General features: G+C 42.3%; 1 protein-coding gene across 2 annotated transcripts; it reads left to right on the top strand.

The window, feature by feature from the left end:
* Positions 1–485: 485 nt before the first annotated feature.
* On the top strand, positions 486–7,684 carry LOC121586326 (dnaJ homolog subfamily C member 8-like). Of its 2 annotated transcripts, XM_041902937.2 has the most exons (10): positions 486–725; positions 1,200–1,286; positions 2,487–2,588; positions 3,089–3,145; positions 5,738–5,804; positions 5,898–5,992; positions 6,244–6,315; positions 6,427–6,518; positions 6,764–6,839; positions 7,127–7,684. In XM_041902937.2, exons 1-10 carry the CDS (start codon positions 723–725, stop codon positions 7,250–7,252), a joined length of 777 nt encoding a protein of 258 aa, XP_041758871.1. In that variant the 5' UTR covers positions 486–722; the 3' UTR covers positions 7,253–7,684. The 2 variants fall into 2 exon arrangements, with proteins under 2 accessions (XP_041758871.1, XP_041758872.1); XM_041902938.2 differs by lacking the exon at positions 486–725 and having other exon boundaries at positions 1,182–1,286.
* Positions 7,685–15,544: the final 7,860 nt, after the last annotated feature.

Below are 15,544 nucleotides of genomic sequence, written 5' to 3'. Positions count from 1 at the left end.
ACTGTAAGTCGCTCTGGATAAGAGCGTCTGCTAAATGACAAAAAAAAAAAAAAAAATCTGAATTTACAAACTCTGGTTTCTCATGAGCATACACCTCATCATTTGACCAGAGAAGAAAAAGAGGACACTATCGGAGATGGTGTGATCCCAAGTTGGAATGGCGTTTCGGGACACATCTGTCCATGGAGCTTGAGGTGATGCCATGTTCTGGGCACTTCATGAGTGGCCCAGTGTCACCTTTGCTCTGGTTGTTGGCTTGCTTGTCATACTCTTCATCAGCAAAAAAATAAAATAAAAAATCAGCCATAGAATCATCAAGAGGATTCAAAACCAGGTGACTGACCAATAGGTTTCTTAATAGATTTGTCTGGGGGTTTATAAGATATTTCTCCATACAGTACACATGAGCATAACTCGTATTTTGGAGAAAAAATTATATAACTTGCAGCAATGATTAAGATAGTGATTTTCATTTCAACCTCTGCCGCCTCAGATGCAGTACACTGCGGACATGCAGTCGATGTTTCAACAAGGATTTAGTAGGTGATCGTGCAGCTGTTGACTGTCCTGTACAGGACTGCCCAACCTAGAGGACGTTCTCTATGGACTGGCGTGGAGGAAACTTCACGGGCTCCGAATCTGACGAGAGCTCCCTTCCCATGAACGCGCATATACTTCGATGTGTCCGATTGAAAACGGCTTTTTCTGTGCACAGGCAGTGAATGGTAAATGAGGGAAATGTGGTATATTTTTGAGCACCCAAAAATATTTTCGCCCATTTCTATGTTTTAATCAACAACAACTAAAAAATAGAATAATGTTCAAAGTATTGTCAATTTTATAGTGAAGCTTTTACATCAACTAGCCATGTTTTATGCAGTTTATTGAATGGTTTGGAAAATAATTCAAAGGGCAACATGAAACCTGACCTGTACTATTAGCGATCACAAATCTTTATGTATTATATATTTGATTGACATGTAGGGCCGGTTTCCCAGAGACAGATTAAGCCTAGTCCAGAACTAAAAAGCATTCTCAATGGAGATTCTCCATTAAAATCATTTTTTGTCGAGGACTAGGCTTAATCTGTGTCTGTGAAATCGGCCCGTAATGTTTATTGAAGGTCCCTATTTTTTTGTGTGTATTTGCGCGCAAAAAAACTGCATTGAGTCATGTGATAGTGGATGTTGTGACGTCAGATGAATGAAGCCGAGATGGCGGCTGCTGGAGGAGAGCCCTCTGCCCAAAGTGGTCCGGATGATTTATTCAATCATTTCTACACAGAGGTAGGATACGTTTAGGAAATATATGCTACTCAATGTGTTATGTAACCTAATGCTATAGATTTGACAAATTCCGATCATTAATGCTCTGGATTTGTATTTATGGGGCCTATAAGCATCTGCTGGCTAAAAAGCTCGAGAGGCTAACGTTAGCTAGCTCAGTAGCTGACACTAGTTAGCTCGTATAACATGGTGTGCATTTACTAGCTAGCAATTGCTAACACTAACAGCTGTGTTGTTGATTCGCCAGAACACTTCTTTGTGATCCTAATACGCATATAGTTTGGTAAACCACTATTTTGTTTTGTCAGTGTAGATTAATTTTGTTTCGCTTTCTTAAACAGTGGTGAAATGTTTGTACTTGGTCTGTTCTCTTTCAAGTATTCGTTTCGGTATTTCACTTATGGGATACGCCCCCAACGTATTCGTCAGAAGCCTTTATTACACTACGTGCTCTAGCTAGCAGCAGATCCGACCTGCTTGTTTACAGCTGTACTAGGGTCTTACAGGCTTCCTGTGTAGATTAAGACACTGCAGAGCCAGCGCGAGATATGGCTTGGAAAACGTACCAGAGCAGTGTCATTGTGCAAAATGGTACACATTATCATCTGGATATGTGAGCAACATTCACATTCTGCTACCATTTCTGTCCCATCTATGTATATAATTTGATTCATATGTTTGATAAATCCAATGTATACCACGCAGAACGTACTGCAACACAATGCTGCAAGGCAAATGCAGCGTTCCAATGGGAATGAATGTTCTTCTGGTGTACCAAAACCAATAACGCTGTCAGTGTTAATCTCACTCCGTGGTGTTTTATGCTGTGTTTAGACGAGGTATGCAAAAGCTGTCATACCAGTCGGCATAGTGTCTTCCGTAGCGGCTGATGGTATTCACCGCCAGCCTCAACGGCATTTACCGTCGTGCTCTCATTGAAAACAATGACATCCGGTTTGCCGTCTAATGCGTACCATGTAAACACAGCATTAATCTACGCTGGAAGCCTGTCGGATCTGCTGGCTAGTGCTCTGGCATGAATGTAAACATGCTCAGTTCCGTCTATCCAACCTTCCCCAAGTGGACTCATGAGTCCTGACAGATAATGCCAGCTGGCTAGTGAGAGGGATCAAGATTATGTAAATGTCCACGAGTGAACTTCTGTGACCTTACCTAATATGACATGACCTTGTCCAACAGGTAAAGCAGATAGAGAAAAGAGACTCTGTGCTAACCTCGAAGCAGCAAATAGTCAGGCTGCTCAGACCTGGGTCGTCCTACTTCAATTTAAACCCCTTTGAGGTAAGTGGCTAGTTCCTGTCACATGCAGCTGTAGTTGATCTGTTATTATTGTAACAAGATTGATATGTAGAACTGCATTGAAGGGTCCTTAGTACAACACCAGCGACCTCATCAAGAAGTTCAGGCCTCTTGGCATAATGACTTAGGTGTTGTGCTGACATGCATCGTTGCAGGTTTCAACCCGTTTGAGATCATTGCTAAAGGTGCTGACATGCATCGTTGCAGGTTTCAACCCGTTTGAGATCATTGCTGAAGGTGCTCTATTGGTGTCAGAAGTTAAATGGCTTTAACGTTGTGTGACCATTGTGTCTGGGCAAGATGATAAAGTGCAAGAGTGTTTCTCAAAGGAAAAGGGGTAGTGTAACATCCTTTGTACAACACCAGCGACTGTCAAGAGGTTTGGATCGCTTGATGTAAATAGGTATTTTACTGACATCTGTGTTGCTTAGGCTATGCAGTGTCAACTTTGCTTTTAGTGAGATGCCTAATTTAAATTTCAGGTGTTACAAATCGATCCAGAGGCAACAGATGAGGAGTTGAAGAAGAGATTCCGAGCGGTAGGTATACTACATCTCTGACAGAAGGTACCGGAGTATCTGATCTTGGACCAACAGATTCCTTGATAGCTTACATGCACACACACACTTCACTCACTACCATCACTGCTGCTTTTATTTATTAGTACTGATCACTTTATCTACTGTACATAACGGTCATATTGACATAGTACATGTCATAGTACATACTGTATATTCTATAGTTTATATTTCCCATCCCGAGTAGCGCAGTGGTCTAAGGCACTGCATCTCAGTGCTTGAGGCGTCACTACAGACCCCCTGGTTCTATTCCAGGCTTGTTTGGCCGGTGTAGGCCGTCATTGTAAATAAGAATTTGTTCTTAACTTGACTAAATAAAGGTAAAATTAAAAAATATATCTTAAAACTGAAAGCCTTAATGGTGAAACAGCCACGTCCGTTTGCGATAGATATTACAACAACAAAGAAGTTACTGCAAATAAAAAGCCTGACCGATATGGACGTTTTGGGTCCGATATCGATTTTAGGGAGGCAAAAGTCAGATTATCGAAATATCTGCCGATTATAGTTTTTTTGAGGTCGAATGAAAAATACCTTTTTAACACCATTGATGTGCCAAAAGATGAACAGATACTCTAAATTATGATTTCTTAACTAAATATTAAAATTAACATTATTAAATTTTTTTATTTGTGGTTTACATGATGACCACCAAAAGCAACGATATCCTCTATAACTACGAATGTAAATACAAAACACTTGTTCAGTTGACCTTCTTAGGTACAACGTAAAGGTTTGTCTGGCAGTGGATAAGAATCCAGAAGTATATGTGCTGAAACACCACAAGCACATTTATTAACAAGAAGGGCTGAATTAATTAACCTTTGTCTCAAAGTAAATCTGAAGCTGCGCTGTTCACAACCTATGCAGTGAAATGGTGTAACTTGCAGTTTGTGGTGTCACCACTAGATGTCAGCATTTGTATTGAGTAGATTCATTACAGCGCTTTACAACAGTCAAAGGTCATGTAAAGAAACACTTTATGGCAACCTAGCAATGATGGTCGTCACTAGTTACCACAGCCACAACGTCATAAACCCCACCTATTTCTACAATTTCTCTTCTTAAAATGTGATTTTAAATCTAACCTTGTTACCACACTGTTAACCTCATGTCTAACCTTCAAATAAGACCAAAAAAGCATGATTTCTTTACGATATAGCCAATTGTGACTTTGTGGCTATAGTAACTAGTGGAAACCCAATGAGAGCTTGTTACGACAAGCACATGCTAGCTATTTTTTAGGACAATGTTTTCTTACTGAAACCATAATGTAAATCAGGGGCGCAACTTTGGTTTTAGAAGTGGAGTGGACAACTTTTTATTTGTATTACATTTTTTATCCAGTCGGATAACCACTCCAAACTGCCTACCCGACCGCTCGGTGGCGTCCGCATGGTCCTAAAGAACACTGTTGCCTGGTTTTGTATCACATTTAAATGATAAAACTAGGGACAAAAATGCAATTTCTGAATGTGGGGGGGACATGTCCCCCTCATCCCCAGTGAAAGTTGTGCCCCTGATGTAAATTACACTGTCATTCAATACAAAATGTATTAGCTATATTTCAACTGCAAATGGCATGACTGAAAACGTTCACGCAGTAAAATGGTTGCTGCGTTGGTTTTAGTCGCACACATTATAATTTAGAAAGCTAACAACAATCTTATGTCATTATGAATGAAACGTTCTTAAATGGAAGAAGTTTAGAACCACCATGACTATTCCTAGAGCTTGCCGCCCGGCCAAACTGAGCAAACGGGGGAGAAGGGCCTTGGTAAGGGAAGTGACCAAGAACCCGATGGTCACTCTGACAGAGCTCCAGAGTTCCTCTGTGGAGATGGGAGAACCTTCCAGAAGGACAACCATCTCTGCAGCACTCCACCAATAAGGCCTTTATGGTAGAGTGGCCAGACGGAAGCCACTCCTCAGTAAAAGGCACGTGACAGCCCACTTGAAGTTTGCCAAAATGCACCTAAAGGACTCTGACCATGAGAAACAAGATTCTCTGGTCTGATGAAACCAAGATTGAACTCTTTGTCCTGAATGCCAAGCATCACTTCTGGAGGAAACCTGGCACCATCCCTACGGTGAAGCATGGTGGTGGCAGCATCATGCCGTGGGGATGTCTTTCAGCGGCAGGGACATGGAGACTAATCAGGATCGAGGGAAAGATGAACGGAGCAAAGTACAGAGAGATCCTTGATGAAAACCTGCTCCAGAGTGCCTAGGACCTCAGACTGGGGTGAAGGTTCACCTTCCAACAGGACAACGCAGGAGTGGCTTCGGGACAAGTCTCTGAAAGTCCTTGAGTGGCCCAGCCAGAGCCCGGACTTGAACCCGATCTAACGTCTCTGGCGCCTATCACTTATTTTCTTGTATTATTGTTTATTTTTATTTGTACTTATTTCACTGCACTGTTGAGAAGTAGCTTGCAAATAAGCGTTTCATTGCACTGTTTACACACCAACATATCCTGTGAATATAATGAATAAACTTTATAATTGATTCTCACACTGACAAAAGCTAACTATTTTTCTCCTTCCATTTCAGTTGTCCATCTTGGTCCATCCAGACAAGAACCAGGATGATCCAGACAGAGCACAACTAGCCTTTGAAGGTAGAAATATGAACGCAGGCACAATATGTCTACATCCGTTAGCCGAATACATTCAAAGAGTTCTTAACAACCCCAATCCCACTGTATTTCTAGCTGTGGACAAGGCATACAAAAACCTGCTGGACCCGGAACAGAAGAAGAGGGCAGTTGATGTAATCCAAGCAGGAAGGGAATATGTTGAGCATAATGTGAGTAACTGACTGCCTGTCCCTCTGTTCACACGTCTCATAGGTAGCTACCCAAATGGCACCCTATTCCCTATATAGTGCACTACTTTTGACCATGACCCATAGGGTGCACTATAAAGAGAATAGGGTGCCATTTGGGACATATATTTACTGTACAATTGTATTAATAGTATTGATGCTACTATTACAGTTTTAAAATTCATGTTTTGTAGTAAAAGTGTCATGTGATGTGGCATCTTCCATTGCAACAGATGAAAGAGAAGAAGAAACAGCTGAAGAAGGATGGGAAGCCTCAATTCGTGGAGGAGGATGACCCAGAAATGGTATTGACAAGTGGTTAAATATAATTTGTAACAGATGTAAGTCTGTTTGTTTTAATATTGGGCTTATTGTTATTTTACTAAGGAAACCACTTCTCTTGATCTAACCCTCAGTTCAGACAGGCGGTGTACAAGCAGACTATGAAGCTGTTTGCAGAGCTTGAAATCAAGAGGAAGGAAAGGGATGCCAAGGACATGCATGAACGGTAACAGTGCCATTTCAGTCAACTGAATATTGTACATGAAGCATTTGGAGGTATATCGTTGAAATACAGAACATATCAGCACAGAACACTCAATGTTATTGCATGGAAGGTGGGTATTGTTTGTAATACTTGTCAAATATTTTGGGGAGAATTCTAGGAATACATGGCCCTCAGAATGTCTGTGGTCTTTTGGTGTCCATAAGGAGGGAATACCATTCAATGTTTCATGTTATTTTTCTCCTCAGGAAAAGGGCAAGAGAGGAAGAAATTGAGACGGCAGAGAAAGCTAAGAGAGAGAGAGAATGGCAGAAAAACTTTGAGGTATGTTGAAAAAAGGTTGTAATTACATTTGAGTGAAAATTATATTTTGAGCAGTAAACTTTGATCAACATCACCCAAAATAAGCTGGGATGAGGAGGGACGAAGTACCTAGTGTTGAATAGCTTCTGGCTCTTCAGCTGTATAACTGAGATTCAGGGATATGGCGTTACCACCAGCAGCAGGGTAAACTGCAGATACTCATAGTTGTTGTAGAAGTCGTCCCGATATTGCGGTTTACTTCATGCATCGCTGACTATACCTTACATCTTTTGCCATTTTGTCACAAGGAAACAAGGGATGGCCGAGTGGATAGTTGGAGGAGTTTCCAGGCAGGCAAAAGCAAGGCTAAAAAAGAGAAGAAACCCCGGTCGTTCCTGAAACCTCCTAAAGTCAAGATGGAGCAGAGAGAGTGATGTCTGTTGAGGTGTGATGGTTAAGGATACTACCCAAAGTGTGTACTTGCACACTCCACTTGTTTAAAAGCATAGGAGTGGTGTGTAAGTATTGGTTGGAGGGAGTTTCCACCATTGTAAAAATCCATGCGAGAAGGTTTGCAAGTGCACACTTCGGAAGAAGGGTGGAGAATCGCGACTCAACCCAACATTCTTACTTACACTTGACAGTGCATCCACCCTCCTGAGAAATGTACTTTTGTGCTCGTTTTTTAATGTACATAATTGTGATCTGCAACCTCCATGAGAGCATCACTGACTTGCCTCAATTAAAGTAGGAAAGATAACAGGATATCTTCCATTTCTGTAACCACCTTAGTTTGCCTGGACTTCTTGTGCTGTATTTTTTTTTTTTATATACCTTTAAATAAAAGCTTGTTTGTAACAAGTCTATTTTGTGGTCTTCCAAGTATTGACTCCGAAACGAGGCAGTCTAGTTGAGGGTAGAATAATGACATCCTTAGGTAATGACTGCCTGGTATGGGTTCGTCAATAGGTACTAGATACTATAACATATGAAGGAATTCTTCCCTTACTGTGAAACACAAGGAGACTGTCCAGCCGCTCTTGGAGGACAATGGAAGTAGATTTCAGAAATGCTTCTTTATTATTTCTGAAAGAGTGCCTGAATATTCTCTTCCCTTCAGTTTACTCCTCTATCCATGCACCTTGGTTGGAGAGCGAGGTAGCGACAGCATCTCATGTATCCCTTTCTTGCTTTGCCTTCATCAGAATGTCAAATCCACAGTGGGTTGGGATTCCACTACAGAGGCAGCGTTCTATTCCCTATATAGTGCACTACTTTTGACCAGAACCATATGGCTCCTGGGCAAAACACATGACAAAATAGGGAATGGGGTGTCATTTGGGACAGAGACATAAAGTCAACTCTTATTCCCATGTTGATGCCCCTGCACTCTTTTCTTTAATACATTGAAACGAGTTGCCCCAATTGACCAATGGTTGTGACCCTCTAGCCATCATCTTTATCGTAAGCACAGTGTTCTTCCTTAGCAGTAGCATTGTGCATCCATTCTGTTTTCATATCAAATGTTTGAGTGCAACACTGCTGCAATTAATCTACAGTACCACAGAAAGTTGGGGCCTAGTCTGTCAGAGCTGTTTTTGTCAGTTGAACTCTAATCGTTACACTATATCAATACAGTGAGGGAAAAAAGTATTTGATTCCCTGCTGATTTTGTACGTTTGCCCACTGACAAAGAAATGATCAGTCTATAATTTTAATGGTAGGTTTATTTGAACAGGGAGAGACAGAATAACAACAAAAACATCCAGAAAAACGCATGTCAAAAATGTTATGAAATGATTTGCATTTTAATGCTGGAAATAAGTATTTGACCCCTCTGAAAAACATGACTTAGTACTTGGTGGCAAAACCCTTGTTGGCAATCACAGAGGTGAGACGTTTCTTGTAGTTGGCCACCAGGTTTGCACACATCTCAGGAGGGATTTTGTCCCACTCCTCTTTGCAGATCTTCTCCAAGTCATTAAGGTTTCGAGGCTGACGTTTGGCAACTCGAACCTTCAGCTCCCTCCACAGATTTTCTATGGAATTAAGGTCTGGAGACTGGCTAGGCCACTCCAGGACCTTAATGTGCTTCTTCTTGAGCCACTCGTTTGTTGCCTTGGCCGTGTGTTTTGGGTCATTGTCATGCTGGAATACCCATCCACAACCCCTTTTCAATGCCCTGGCATGAGGGAAGAATGTTCTCACCCAAGATTTGACGGTACATGGCCCCGTCCATTGTCCCTTTGATGCAGTGAAGTTGTCCTGTCCCCTTAGCAGAAAAACACCCCCAAAGCATAATGTTTCCACCTCCATGTTTGTTCTTGGTGTCATAGGCAGCATTCCTCCTCCTCCACGAGTTGAGTTGATGCCAAAGAGCTTGATTGGTCTCATCTGACCAAAACATATTCACCCAGTTCTCCTCTGAATCATTCAGATGTTCATTGGTAAACTTCAGATGGGCCTGTATATGTGCTTTCTTGAGCAGGGGGACCTTGCGGGCGCTACAGGATTTCAGTCCTTCACGGCGTAGTGTGTTACCAATTGTTTTCTTGGTGACTATGGTCCCAGCTGCCTTGAGATCATTGACAAGATCATCCCGTGTAGTTCTGGGCTGATTCCTCACCATTCACATGATCATTGCAACTCCACGAGGTGAGATCTTGCATGGAGCCCCAGGCCGAGGGAGATTGACAGGTCTTTTGTGTTTCTTCCATTTGCGAATAATCACACCAACTGTTGTCACCTTCTCACCAAGCTGCTTGGCGATGGTCTTGTAGCCCATTCCAGCCTTGTGTAGGTCTACAATCTTGTCCCTGACATCCTTGGAGAGCTCTTTGGTCTTGGCCATGGTGGAGAGTTTGGAATCTGATTGACTGATTGCTTCTGTGGACAGGTGTCTTTTATACAGGTAACACACTGAGATTAGGAGCACTCCCTTTAAGAGTGTGCTCCTAATCTCAGCTCGTTACCCGTATAAAAGACACCTGGGAGCCAGAAATCTTTCTGATTGAGAAGGGGTCAAATACTTATTTCCCTCATTAAAATAAAAAATCAATTTATAACATTTTTGACATGCGTGTTTCTGGATTTTGTTGTTATTTTGTCTTTCACCGTTCAAATAAACCTACCATTAAAATTATAGACTGATCATGTCTTTGTCAGTGGGCAAATGTACAAAATCAGCAGGGGATCAAATACTTTTTTCCCTCACTGTAGAAATGTCCAATATATTCTTATTGGTCATCTATGAGTGATCAAGTTATAAATGTCCAAAGAGAGTCGCCAGTTTATGCTCTTGCAACATTGCCTTTAATAATCATTAATTGAAAATACATTCAATTGCATTTGGCAGAAAGACAAATTGTGATAAGGGCCCAAAATTATACAAAGTACATTTACTTAGTTGTAAATCCGTTCAATGACACATATAGGATACAACATCAGGCTATTCAAGTCAAGGGCCCTGACACGGTAGTCTAGTCTAGAGCAGAACATTAACAAGTGAGCGCACGACAAGACAGGACTGACTTACCAGCACTAAATGACAGTGTTCTCCACTGCTACAGAAAAGATCAAGCAATTGAAATGCATCTTCACATTCACTTACCCACTGGCATAACGCAGTTTCTCTGAACCCCGCAAGGGCAGAGTTATTTTTGGAGGGTTACTGTGAATTATCTATTAAATAAATAAAAAGTAGACGTCGATGACAGGTGCGTGGGCCCCCCTGCTTTGCGGGGGCTGCAGGGGTGTCCGGTATGCCAGTGCACTTACCCCTTTCATCTTTAAACAAACTTAAAAAGGTAGACTCAGCAAAATGATGTTGCCACAAGCAGCAGATATTGAGATGAGTGGGATGCAAGATGAGCTCACACACTATCTGCGCATGCGCACATGTTCGCTTTATGCCATTAGAGCATGGTAGGTACTTGACCAAAACAGGAGTTGAGCCTCGCGCTTAGTTGTTGCGGAAATTGACCGACTATGCTGTTTACTTTCTGCATCTAGTCTACCTTTAAAACTTTGGCTTCATCATCATTTCTTATCACCACAAGTGTTGTTTTTCCCCAGAGTTCAGTGTCTTCTCAATGTCTCACAAGGGTAAGTGTAGGTAACCTCGTTCCCAGTCTCAACTGTTAACACATAAATTAAAAAACGTCCCCTTTTCAGGACCCTGTCTTTCAAAGATAATTTGTAAAAATCAAAATAATTTCACAGATCTTCATTATAAAGGGTTTAAACACTGTTTCCCATTCTTGTTCAATGAACCATAAACAATTAATGAACATGCACCTGTGGAACGGTCGTTAAGACACTAACAGCTTACAGACGGTAGGCAATTAAGGTCACAGTTATGAAAACTTAGGACACTAAAGAGGCCTTTCTACTGACTCTGAAAAACACCAAAAGAAAGATGCCCAGGGTCCCTGCTCATATGCGTGAACGTGCCTTAGGCATGCTGCAAGGAGGCATGAGGACTGCAGATGTGGCCAATAAATTGCAATGTCCGTACTGTGACGGCGCTACAGGGAGACAGGACGGACAGCTGATCGTCCTCGCAGTGGTAGACCACGTGTAACAACACCTGCACAGCATTGGTACATCCAAACATCACACCTGCGGGACAGGTACAGGATGGCAACAACAACTGCCCGAGTTACACCAGGAACGCACAATCCCTCCATCAGTGCTCAGACTGTCCGCAATAGGCTGAGAGAGGCTGGACTGAGGGCTTGTAGGCCTGTTGTAAGGCAGGTCCTCACCAGACATCACCGGCAACAACGTCACCTATGGGCACAAACCCAGCATGACAATGCCACCAGCCATACTGCTCGTTCTGTGCGTGATTTCCTGCAAGACAGGAATGTCAGTGTTCTGCCATGGCCAGCGAAGAGCCCGGATCTCAATCCCATTGAGCACATCTGGGACCTGTTGGATCGGAGGAAATGTCTGGGAACTTGCAGGTGCCTTGGTGGAAGAGTGGGGTAACATCTCACAGCAACAACTGGCAAATCTGGTGCAGTCCATGAGGAGGAGATGCACTGCAGTACTTAATGCACAAGTGGCCACACCAGATACTGACTGTTACTTTTGATTTTTTACCCCCCTTTGTTCAAGGACACATTATTCCATTTATGTTAGTCACATGTCTGTGGAACTTGTTCAGTTTGTCTCAGTTGTTGAATCTTGTTATGTTCATACAAATATTTACACATGTTAAGTTTGCTGAAAATAAACGCTGTTGACAGTTTCTTTTTTTGCTGAGTTTAGGTCAACAGAGAGCCTGCTGGTGGACGAGATTAAAGTGTTAGATGATATGTAGCTTCGGCCCAGGCTTTCACGAACGTGAGCGAAGCCTGGAAGCAGAGGCCAGATACAAATTGTATTTTGTCTCACATGACCTTACACTGGTCCCCGCCTGAGGCCATAGAGCTCTGGGCGCCTCCTGTCACGATCACTGAGCCCCTGGAAGGCACCAAACAACGAATCATCCTTCGCAGCTTTCTGGTTGCTCTTGGCATTGGTCTTACTCTACATGGGGATAGAAAAAAAAGGTTAAAGTCTCTGTCTCTTGTAAGTTAAGTCTAAAATCCTGGCCAATGGTACCCATGCAAGCACTTTGTATTAACAAGAGACATGAGGTCAGTTCAATTAGAATATGTCTTGTGATAGTCCGTCAATATTAAATGGGTATATTGTCAGATCAGACGTCCACTGAACGAGTGATCTCCATCTGTTATTATGACCAGTCACACGTGACATGCACACACACATAATTACCTTAGGGAGGCAGTGCTGGCTCCTTCTGACGGACCTCTCTTCAATCTTCTTCCTACAGTAACACAATACAGAAACACTAGCTTCAGTGGCATTGTGTGAGTCTCCTAAAGAGATATACAGTGCATTCGGAAATTATTCAGACCCCTTGACTTTTTCCACTTCGTTACGTTACAGCCTTATTCTAAAATTGATTAAATTGTTTTTTTCCCCTCTAACTACACACAATACCCCATATTGACAAAGCAAAAACAGGTTTTAGAAATATTTGCAAATGTATTAAAAATAAATAACTTAAATATGACATTTACATAATTATTTAGAACCATTACTCAGTACTTTGTTGAAGCACCTTTGGCAGCGATTACAGCCTCGAGTTTTCTTGGGTATGACGCTACAAGCTTGGCACGCCTGTATTTGTGGAGTTTCTCACATTCTTCTCTACAGATCCTCTCAAGTGCTGTCAGGTTGGATGGGAAGGGTCGCTGCACAGCTATTTTCAGGTCTCTCCATAGACGTTCGATCGGGTTCAAGTCCGGGCTCTGGCTGGGCCACTCAAGGACATTGAGACTTGTCCCGAAGCCACTCCTGCGTTGTCTTGGCTGTGTGCTTAGGGTCGTTGTCCTGTTGGAAGGTGAACCTTCACCCAAGTCTGAGGTCCTGAGCGCTCTGGAACAGGTTTTCATCAAGGATCCTCTCTGTACTTTGCTCCGTTCATCTTTACCTCGATCCTGACTAGTCTCCCAGTCCCTGCCGCTGAAAAACATCCCCACAGCATGATGCTGCCACCACCATGCTTCACCGTAGGGATGGTGCCAGGTTTCCTCCAGACGTGATGCTTGGCATTCAGGCCAGAGAGTTCAATCTTGGTTTCATCAGACCAGAGAATCTTGTTTCTCATGGTCTGAAGAGTCCTTTAGGTGCCTTTTGGCAAACTCCAAGTGGGCTGTCATGTGCCTTTTACTGAGGAGTGGCTTCCGTCTGGCCACTCTACCATAAAGGCCTGATTGGTGGAGTGCTGCAGAGATGGTTGTCCTTCTGGAAGGTTCTCCCATCTCCACAGAGGAACTCTGGAGCTCTGTCAGAGTGACCATTGGGTTCTTGGTCACCTCCCTGGCCAGCTCTAGTAAGAGTCTTGGTGGTTCCAAACTTCTTCCATTTAAGAATGATTGAGGCCACTTTGTTCTTGGGGACATTCAATGCTACAGAAATGTTTTAGTATCCTTCCCCAGAACTGTGCCTCGACACAATTCTGTCTTGGAGCTCTACGGAAAATTCATTTGACCTCATGGCTTGGTTTTTGCTCTGACATGCACTGTCAACTGTGGGACCTTAGACAGGTGTGTGCCTTTCCAAATCATGTCCAATCAATTAAATTTGTAGAAACATCTCAAGGATGATCAATGGAAACAGGATGCAACTGAGCTCAATTTTGAGTCTCATAGCAAAGGATCTGAACACCTATGTAAGGTTTCAGTTTATTTATTTTTATACATTTGCAAAAATGTCTAAAAACCTGTTTTTGCTTTGTCATTAAGGGCTATTGTGTGTAGATTGAGTTTTTATATTTTTATTCAATCCATTTTAGAATAAGGCTGTAACGTAACAAAATGTGGAAAAAGTCAAGGAGTCTGAATACTTCCCGAATGCACTGTTCTTAAACATTTGATACTTATCTATATAAGCTCTACGGGCCGGTTTCCCAGACACAGATTTAGTGTAGGCCTGGACTAAAAAGCATGCTCAATGAAGAATCTCCATTGAAAGTACTTTTTAGTCCAGGATTAGGCTTAATTTCTGTCTGGGAAACTGGCCTTCAATGATTTTATATCTACTAAAAACAATGGCCAACCATCTCTACCTTTCTCTTTGAATGTCAGCATGGTATGCTCTGAGCCAGGAGTCTGGTACAGCTCTCTGCAAGTTTTGGTGCAAGAGACACTCTTCCTTCTCATTACGCTCTTCCATTGAGCCCGTGCTCACGACTATGCTCTTCCATTGGGCCCCCGTGCACTTTTTGGTGCGTATTTTGTTGTCTGGTTTGGTCCCCGTTCCCGACACATAATTGCTGAACTGCTTGATGGGATCACCCAGGGACTTAAGATCCACCATAAAATCCATCTCTAGTTGTATGTGTCTGCGCTGCTTTGAGCGTAGTGTTTCAGTATCTCTCACTCAGAGCTGGAGGAACTCAACTGATGGCCTCTTTTTTTTCAAACCTGTCAACGGCAAAGATAGAATAATGATTAGGTTGGGAAGATTTTTTCTGCACAAGGCTAGTACAAAGGAGGGAAACTACATAAAAGTACATGCACCGTCTCTGATTGCAAGTTGATATGAACAGTCATAGAAAGGGGCATTATCAATGACAAAATGGAACCAATGTCGACTACATTATTTACAATACAGCCAACCATACTGAATAACAGACATCACAACAAAAATCTATGCAAGGCTCTTTCAAGTGTTACCCACATTATTATTACCTGTAAATAGTATATTTGCAGTATCCAAGAAAGTCAGGTAATCCACATTTTTCCTCAGTGGCAAAACAGCATTGCTTGAGGTACTCCGGTTGATGGACTTGTGCGCATTTGTCCGGTAAAGTGGCTTGTCTCCTCCTCTCAGGCAGATTAGTTTAAGACATAAGCACTAATCTCATTAGAACCTACAGGGAGGCAAACAAACCAGTGTAGGAAAGAAACAAGCATCATGTCGATTTCAATGATGACATGGAATGACCCATTCCCATTCTTAGAATTTGGTTAGTTTGTAATGAACTGTCAGTGTAGGTATAGTTACAGACCTATGTGTTGCCAGGTTATATCTGTTAGTTCTGATGGATGAGTAGATCTGACCATAAATAAAGCATGAGAGAGGGGGTAGAGAGAGAGAACCCATGGTCTTGAGGAAGACAGTTAAGAGGCATGAATCACTTTTGTTTT

Source organism: Coregonus clupeaformis, chromosome 17 (genome assembly GCF_020615455.1).
Source record: "Coregonus clupeaformis isolate EN_2021a chromosome 17, ASM2061545v1, whole genome shotgun sequence".
Lineage (NCBI taxonomy): Eukaryota > Metazoa > Chordata > Actinopteri > Salmoniformes > Salmonidae > Coregonus > Coregonus clupeaformis.
Note: the sequence above shows the minus strand (reverse complement) of the source record. Positions and strands in the feature narration are given on the sequence as shown.